Source organism: Ananas comosus, linkage group 1 (assembly GCF_001540865.1).
Source record: "Ananas comosus cultivar F153 linkage group 1, ASM154086v1, whole genome shotgun sequence".
NCBI classification, from domain to species: Eukaryota; Viridiplantae; Streptophyta; class Magnoliopsida; order Poales; family Bromeliaceae; genus Ananas; species Ananas comosus.
In genome coordinates, this window is record NC_033621.1 from 18,662,126 (window position 1) to 18,671,698 (window position 9,573).

General features: G+C 40.9%; 1 protein-coding gene across 1 annotated transcript; it reads left to right on the forward strand.

The window, feature by feature from the left end:
- On the forward strand, window positions 241–7,567 carry LOC109721321 (cellulose synthase-like protein D1). Its single transcript, XM_020248911.1, has 4 exons — window positions 241–546; window positions 1,226–1,773; window positions 3,889–4,699; window positions 5,500–7,567. The coding sequence occupies exons 1-4, from the start codon at window positions 241–243 to the stop codon at window positions 7,258–7,260; spliced, it is 3,426 nt and encodes a 1,141-aa protein (XP_020104500.1). The 3' UTR covers window positions 7,261–7,567.

Here is a 9,573-nt window from a genome sequence, read left to right on the forward strand (position 1 = left end):
TAATTTTTGTATGCAACCGTTGGATTCTAATTTTGGGGGCATGCAGTTAATCATAGTCTATAGAACAGGCAGCTTTTGAAGTGTGTTCAGAATTTAAGCTCAGAAACTGTTTTTAATTACCACGCATGGCGTGTGATTGAATAATGCTGAACAATTCTTTTGGGAACAGCTTGGGAGTAGAGACTGAGGGCGGCCATGGCGTCGAAGGGTATCCTGAAGAACAGCCGGTCGTCGAACCGGATGGGGGGGCAGCAGGACGCGGGGAGCGGAGGGGCACAGCCACAGCCGGGGCCGACGGTGGTGTTCGGGAGGCGGACGGACTCTGGGCGGTTCATCAGCTACTCACGGGACGACCTGGACAGCGAGATCAGCAGCATGGACTTCCAGGACTACCACGTCCACATCCCGATGACCCCCGACAACCAGCCCATGGACGAGCCCATCGACCCCCGCGGAATCTCTGCCAAGGTCGAGGAGCAGTACGTCAACAACTCCCTCTTCACCGGCGGATTCAACACCATCACCCGCGCGCACCTCATGGACAAGGTACATGTGGTGGCCTCTCTTTCTTTGAATTTGTGGAATTGTATTAGGGTTGATTCATCACAAATTTGGTTTTTGAAAATGAATCTAGATAGATTTCAATTTTCTGCTGTAGCTTCAGTTGTAACAATCTAATGCTATCTGTTCTGCATGACAATTCAGTTTTTCGTTTGTCTGCGGCGTGAAAAAAGCCATGTTAATTTTCACCGTCACTAGGCTTGACAATTCAGTTTTGCATTTGTCTGCGGCCTGAAAAACGCCATGTTTGCACCGTCACTAGGCTTGATGCCGTTATGACCATGAACTTCGAGGGCCAAAATGAAACTAATGTCAGGGTCAAACTCTGCGGATGAAATTACTAGTTGAATGAAGCGGTAGCATGCTACTTTTTCTCAAAAAAAAAAAAAAAAAAAAAAAAAAAAAAAACTCTACGGATGAAATTGAGATCAAAATCAAGCTTCAGGGACTAAATCATTACAATTGAAGTCTAGAAGACGTGAAGTTGAAACCAGAGTGAAATTTCAGTACTAAATTAATTTCTAACATGTTTTTTAACACCGTAAACGGGCAACTTCGCTTTGAGGAAAAAGAAAAGATATTTTACTTGGCACCAAGAGTGGGAGGTTCTTAGTTTAAATTTTCCCAGGCCTCAAGTCTCATTTGATTTTCTTGGTTTCATCAGGTTGTCGATGCTGGCCATGTACAAATGACCGGCGCCGGCGGCCCAAAAGTCTCAACATGCTCCATCCAGGGCTGTGATGCCAAGCTCGTGAAGAACCAACATGGCAACGATATCGTCCCCTGCGAGTGCGACTTCAAGATTTGCCCTGAGTGCTTCACCGATGCGGTGAAGAGCGGCGGCGGCCTCTGCCCCGGATGCAAGGAGCCCTACAAAATAACAGAATGGGAGGAGGTGGTTGCCAACTCTAACAGCGAGGCGGCGCATGCCCTCTCCCTTCCGCCGCCAGGGCCCGGTGGAAAGCTCGAGCGGAGGTTGTCGATGGTGAAGCAGTCCACAATGAACTCGCAGTCTGGCGAGTTTGATCACAACAGGTGGCTGTTTGAGACAAAAGGGACTTATGGGTATGGGAATGCGATATGGCCTGACGAGAATGGCGAAGATGATGATGGGAGTGGAGGGCATGGGCATCCCAAGGAGCTCATGAGCAAGCCGTGGCGGCCGCTGACGCGCAAGTTGAAGATCCCTGCCGCTGTCATTAGCCCTTATAGGTACAATTGCTGATTTTCTACATTCATCGTGGTAAATGTAGATTATATATATATATATATAGTCTTTTGAGATGAATACATTTTCTATAATTAGATCTAATTGTTTTTCCAACTAAATGCCCACAATCAAATATTTTTCCATTAATTGAACTTGGTTTGGTCTTTTGGATTAATCAAAAAGAAAGCAAGCAAGATAAACTGTGGTTCGATGCTGATTGACTTAGAGAAGCCGCCTGATGAATAGAATATGCTATCAGGAACAAGGTGAACTGTCATCAACGAAAGATCATGGGCTTCATTTATTTTTATTTTCTTTTTTCCTTTTTAAGATAGAATATTAAAATATATTTGACTGTGCTCATCATTAATCAATTATATGCTAGATGGAGTCAACGCGAAAACAAACGTGATAAGTTGTGTTAACTCTTTCCCTATTAAAACCAACTATGAGCAATAGCCTCTTTTACGTTCAAATAAATATTTCTTCATTACTTTAATCATATTCTTTCCTACAAATAGACGTGCTAATTAAGCAAAATGGCAGAGCAAGTTCAAACAGTTACATAGATATAGAAAATTGACCGACTTTTCCATTGCCAGCTAAATGCATGATTATAACAATAGATCTAGCACATAAATTAGATGAAAAGTGATTTTTTCGAACTGATTTTGTAAAACTGTTTAACAAAATTTTTTTGCAAATAATAATTACTATACTAAATTTTATCTTAAAATAATTTAAATTTTGAATTCAAATTTATAATTTAAATTCAATTTTAAATTTTAAATTTGCTCAAAAATTTTTAATCTAGAATATAAATTTAAAATTTAAATACCTAAAATTTAAAATTTGAATTTCTAAATCAAAATTTCAATAGTCAACTTCAAATTTAAAATTTGAAATTTAAAATTTAAAATTTAATACTTAAAATTTAAAATTCAAAATTCAAAACTAAAATTTAAATTTTGAATTTTATAAATTTAAAATTTGTAATTTGAAAATTAAAACTTATAATTTAAATTTTAAAATCTTAATATTTTTAATTTTTAAATTTTAAATTTTGAATTTTGAAATTAAAAATTTGAGATTTTAAGTTTTAAATTTTAAATTTCATATGTAAATTTTAACTTTAAATTTTGAATTTGAAATTTAAAAATTAAAATATAAAATTTAAAATTTAAAATAAAAATTTGAATTTAAATTTAAATTTTGTCAAAATAAAATTTTTAATTTTGAGTTTGAAATCTGAATTAGATTTCAAGAAGCAAATGTTAACTATTTCTAATTATGGGGCTAGAAAATTAAAAAATTGATTTTAAAAATCGGAAAAAGATTTTAGAAATGAGGTTACCAAACGCTCTATCGAGCTGAAAATAATTTTTTTGTCCAAAACCACATTCTAAAAGCTAGGCCAAGCTCCCACGATGTGCATGAAAATGAAATATGTCCGTGAGAGTGAATTGTTGGGCAATTGATCGGTAATGTATATGAAATGAAATGTCTTGTCTTTTAATCTCTTAGCGCAATTTTAACTTTTTCATTTGATCTGTATATGAAATGTCTGTGAGAGTAAATTGTTCCGCAAGAGTCAGGAAATTATAATGGTGGCTTTGATGTTTTACGAGGGTAAATCTGCAAAAAGAAAAAAAAAATAAAAAAGAAAAAGAGGAAGTTAGAATGGCAGATGACATATTGTTAGATTCTTCTACAAGATGCACAGTAGAATCTAATGGAAGAAAATTTAGGGAACGCTGGCATTTATATAAAAAGATGAAAATTTAGGGACCTCTACGTAAATTTTATCTAGGGACTTCTCTAAAGAGCTAGGGAACTCTACGTAAAGATTTATATTTCTTTAATACTTCTAGCCAGATCACAAATTAAGATCCATGTCACCATTTGGTTATAACATGTTAGTTATACGAGGGATTTATATCCTTTCCTCTGTATAAATCTTATTTGGTTAACTTGTTCCTGTAGCTGGAGAACAGAAATCTTACTTAATTGGTTATAACTAAACTAGCAATAATGCAATTAGAAGTCCTCGTTCCCTCTATTATCGATTGACTGGGGTACGTACTTGCCTGCTTAATTACACCTAACTTGTCTTGTAGGCTCCTAGTCTTGGTGCGCATGGTGGCGCTCGCCTTGTTTCTTGCATGGCGTATCACCCACAAGAACGAGGATGCAGTATGGCTGTGGGGGATGTCCATCATTTGTGAGCTGTGGTTCGCCTTCTCCTGGCTTCTAGACCAGCTCCCTAAACTCTGCCCTGTGAACCGCGCCACCGACCTCGCCGTCCTCGAAGAGAAATTTGAAACACCCCATCCGAACAACCCGACTGGCAAATCTGATCTTCCCGGAATTGATGTTTTTGTCTCCACGGCTGATCCAGAAAAAGAACCAGTGCTCGTCACTGCGAATACAATTCTTTCCATTCTGGCGGCCGATTACCCTGTCGAGAAGCTCTCTTGCTATGTGTCGGACGATGGTGGGGCCCTCCTTACCTTTGAGGCCATGGCTGAAGCCGCGAGCTTTGCTAATTTGTGGGTGCCCTTCTGCCGAAAGCATGGCATCGAGCCCAGAAATCCTGAGAGTTACTTCAGTTTGAAGAGAGATCCTTACAAGAATAAGGTGAAGCCGGATTTCGTCAAGGACCGGAGGCGCGTCAAGAGAGAGTATGATGAATTCAAAGTCAGGATAAATAGTTTGCCGGATTCTATCCGCCGGCGGTCCGACGCGTATCATGCGCGAGAGGAGATTCAGGCGATGAATAAGCAGCGAGAGAAGGCCGGGATGGATGAGCCGCTTGAACTGATAAAGATCCCCAAGGCCACATGGATGGCGGACGGCACTCACTGGCCTGGCACTTGGCTTCACCCTTCGCAGGATCATTCTCGGGGTGATCATGCTGGAATCATACAGGTGAGAAAGAAAAACGTACTTATGACACTTTTCAAATTAATTAAGGCCTCTGAAGTTGACATTAGCAAGCGTACTAGAACCGTCCCAACTTTCTTCCGTTCCCGGATAGCCACCGTGACTTTCAAAATCTTGTAAGTCTGTCCATGCATGCTTCCAAATTTTGGCAATTAACCATCTTGTATTTCATCGATTTAAAGTGATTAACAATAGTCAATCGGTCAAGAAACAATAAAAAATTAAATAATAAGAATTAATTAATTCTTACATGATAGGACTGAATTTTGAGATAAGAAAGAACCTTCTATTCTATACTGTGGGGATGTATTCTTTATTATTATTTCTTCATCATTTGGCTAGCATTAGTCGCTTTAAATTGTTAAAATATCGATCTCGGTGGTTAATTGCATAATTTTGAAAGCTTCGATGGAAAAGTGTAAATTTTTGAAAGTTTAGGAGCAAAAGTTTAATTAGATGATTTTGGTGCATACAAATCTATTTTAAGTTGGCTGTTATTTGTTTACTCTTTTTATTTCCTGTGTTTTATCTACTGAATTGTAAAATGCTAAGCCTCTCCTCCCTGCTCATCAATTTTACTTTGAAAAATATTTATAGAGGAACCTATATTGAAGGGGGAATGAATATTATTCAGACAATCTTAATGGCCCTTTTTGACACGCATCAAATGAGACTGACGAACGGGATAATTTAAACTTTACTAGAGGATCGAAATAAGTGATTTCACTCGTCATTTTGATATTTCTAATACCTAGGCCTACATGGGTTAATTTCTTCCGTTTCAGGTAATGCTGAAACCTCCGAGTGACTCGCCCCTCTACGTGAATGGCAATGAGAAATCCCCGATCGAGTTCAAAGATGTGGACGTCCGCCTTCCGATGCTAGTATACGTGTCCCGTGAGAAGCGCCCGGGGTACGACCACAACAAGAAGGCTGGTGCCATGAATGCCCTCGTTCGCGCTTCTGCCATCATGTCCAACGGCCCCTTCATCCTCAATCTCGACTGCGATCACTACGTCTACAATTCCCAGGCCTTCCGCGAGGGCATGTGCTTCATGATGGATCGCGGCGGTGACCGCCTCTGCTATGTCCAGTTCCCCCAACGTTTCGAGGGTATCGACCCCTCCGACCGTTACGCCAACAACAACACTGTCTTCTTCGACGTCAACATGCGCGCCCTCGATGGATTGCAAGGCCCCGTGTATGTTGGCACTGGCTGCCTCTTCCGGCGCATCGCTCTTTACGGGTTTGACCCTCCTCGTGCAAGGGATCACAGCCCCAGCTGCTGCAGCTGCTGCCTCCCACGGCGCGGCAAGGTAAAAGCTGGATCCGAGAACTCGGAGGAGACGCGCGCGTTGCGCATGGGGGATGCGGACGGTGACGAGGTGAATCTTTCATCGTTCCCTAAGAAGTTTGGGAACTCGAGTTTCCTCATCGACTCCATTCCTGTCGCGGAATTCCAAGGCCGCCCGCTAGCCGACCACCCCTCCGTCAAGAACGGGCGACCGCCTGGTGCACTTACCATTCCGCGTGAGATCCTCGATGCATCTATCGTTGCTGAAGCCATAAGCGTGATCTCGTGCTGGTATGAAGAGAAGACCGAGTGGGGTCAACGTGTCGGGTGGATCTATGGGTCGGTCACAGAGGATGTGGTTACTGGGTACAGGATGCACAACCGCGGGTGGAAATCAGTGTACTGTGTGACCCAGCGCGACGCGTTCCGCGGCACGGCACCAATTAACCTCACCGACCGGTTACATCAAGTGCTGCGTTGGGCAACGGGGTCCGTCGAGATTTTCTTCTCGCGCAACAACGCGCTCTTGGCCAGCTCCAAGATGAAGCTTTTACAACGTGTCGCGTACCTCAACGTCGGCATATACCCGTTCACCTCCATCTTTCTCATTGTTTACTGCTTCCTCCCTGCGCTTTCCCTCTTCTCCGGCCAGTTCATCGTCCAGACGCTGAATGTCACGTTCCTCACCTACCTTTTGGTCATCACCTTAACGCTTTGCATGCTCGCCATGTTAGAGATCAAGTGGTCGGGGATCGAGCTTGAGGAATGGTGGCGCAACGAGCAGTTCTGGCTGATCGGTGGGACTAGCGCTCACCTTGCCGCTGTGCTGCAGGGGCTTCTGAAAGTGGTTGCTGGAATAGAGATCTCCTTCACCCTCACCTCCAAATCGGCAGGAGACGACGAGCAGGATGATTTCGCTGAGCTGTACATCGTGAAATGGACGTCACTGATGATACCACCCCTCACCATCATCATGGTGAATCTCATTGCCATAGCCGTTGGATTCAGCCGCACAATCTACAGCTCTGTGCCGCAGTGGAGCAAGTTGTTGGGTGGGGTGTTCTTCAGCTTCTGGGTGTTGGCCCATCTCTACCCCTTTGCAAAGGGGCTTATGGGCCGGAGAGGAAGGACGCCGACTATCGTATACGTGTGGTCCGGGCTCGTCGCCATTACGATTTCGCTTCTTTGGGTGGCCATCAAGCCACCATCGTCTGCATCGTCGCAGATTGGCGGCTCATTCACATTCCCTTAATTCTTTCGTATTCTATATACACAGGCATATTTATTCATAGCACTTATCTGATTGATGAATGGGCTACGTTGGACTCTGAAAGAGTTCAGAAGAAGACCCCAACATTGTTTTAAATCATAAGGTGTTTATTTTGGTAGGTTTCTGGTACCCTTTATGGGGCCATACTTCTTCTTTTTTTTTTTTTTTAAATGTTGTTTTTTGTTCAGAAATGTTCGTTTAACTGTTTGAATTGTTTGTTGTAGAAGCAAAGAGATCTGTGCATCAATAGCAACAGTGCCTTTTTTATGTGAATGATACTCATTTTTTGAAATGCCTACGGCATTTGCAATCTCATACAGTGGACGTGTATATCCCTATTATTTATTTACTTTCACTCTTCTTAGCTCAATTATGTCAGAAAATCTTAGCTCAATTATGTCAGAAAATCTGAGATATGACAATCTTTTTTTTGTTTTTCCTTACAACAAATAGTAATCGATCAGTTTTTATTTGTTCCCATATGTTCTGAATCAACTTAATGGATTTTAAACAATTGAAGCAGGGGCAAGAAAATCTAGCAAAATGACTAGTAGATGCAAGGAAAGAACAAGAATAATAACACTTTGAGGAAACCACACAACATTTTTCCTGCATTCATGTAGAGCTTCATTCTTCCTAAATCAGAAACCATACTAATGAGCTCGGCAAACTTTCGAAATCCGAGTATAACAGGTTCTAAAATGTGCTAAATTCCAAAAATAAAAAATAAAAAAGAAAAAGAAAAGAGCAAATCTCTATCCGCATTAATCTGTGTGCTGAGATCAAACAGAAAATTTAAGAAAGTAGTTATGCGATGCAGAAAAGTGCAGCAAATTTCCGTTCTTGCTTTGTCCCTTTTATGATGACTTCTTAGTTTTCTGCAAGAATGAAGATAATTAATACATGACAGTTCTTCAAACATGAGCGTGTGAACATGGTAAAATCTTATTATCGGAGAGGATAGCCGGTAAGGTAAAAACCCTAATTCTCTTTATCAATGAAATTAACTGACGAAAACAAAAAAAAAAAAAAAATATTTATATGCATCTAGAAAACCTAATTCGAGTAGGAATACTAATTAATTATGGACCAAAGTAAATAACTAATAACAAGACTAAATAAAGAAGAAATTAAAATAGAAATCCTAATTCTAATACGAATAGGTAATTGTAATAATTTCCTCCTCCCTCTTAAGACGCGCCTTGACCTTCAGGTGCGATGTTAAAGTATTTCTGTCTCATTTCATCTTCATTCTCCCACGTATCTTCATCTTGTGACTGCTTGTTCCATCTTACTAGAATCTTCGGCTTCAGCCTACCATCGATTCGATGGCGTCACTTGGCCAAAATGTTTGTTGGAATTGGTATATTTTCCTCAAACTCGTCAGAAAACTCAATAGTAACATCGGGCTCTCCATTGTACGACTTAAGTTTTGAAACATAAAAAACACTATGAATCACCGTGGAAGAAAGTTCCAATCGATGAGCTACTTAGCTGAACTTTTTAATAGCCTAGAATTTTTCATAAAATTTGGAAAAAGCTTTCCAAATTTTTGCCGTCAGATGCTCAACTGCTAGTATGGCGGAAGTTGCAGGAGCACCTAATCTCCAATCTGAAACTCACGCTTGTGATGCTAGATGTCATAAACTTGCTTCATGTGATTGTGTCATACTAAGATGCTTTTTAAGCACTTTTATTTGTTTTGTCCACTCAACTAATTAGGCATCGACGGCATCACCTAAGATGATTTGATGACTAAAACAAAATATTCGGAGCTGGGCGACCGTAGAGAGCCTCAAACGGTGTAGTATTTATCGAAGAATGATGCAAGGTATTCTAGAACCACTCTGCTCATGGCAAAAATTCGATCCATTTCTTAGATCTCTCGCTTGCATACATTTTAGGTAACTTTCCAAGCTTCAATTTAGCACCTTTGTTTGGCTATCTATGACACCTAGGATTTAACCAGTCTTATATATGGTATAATATGACTAAATCTCTTAATCTCGATATAGCATTTTGGGCTATAGCCAGGCCAAAGAAGTTAAGAAGATTAAGCATGCTAGGGTTAGAGTAGTTCTAGGATGGATGACCTCTTGGAAAGTGGGGCATCATAGTTGGTATTAGAGCCAATCATTGGTCGAAAGTGTTAGATGAGTCTTAGCTGAGCTAGGGTCATATAATGAGTAGAGTGTCGCTCCCCGGCTGACAATCATTGTGGGTGGAACGCGGCTCCCTACAAGATTGGCTAAGCCTTGCGAGACAAGTCTCACATCATCTGATACTTGTGAGTAT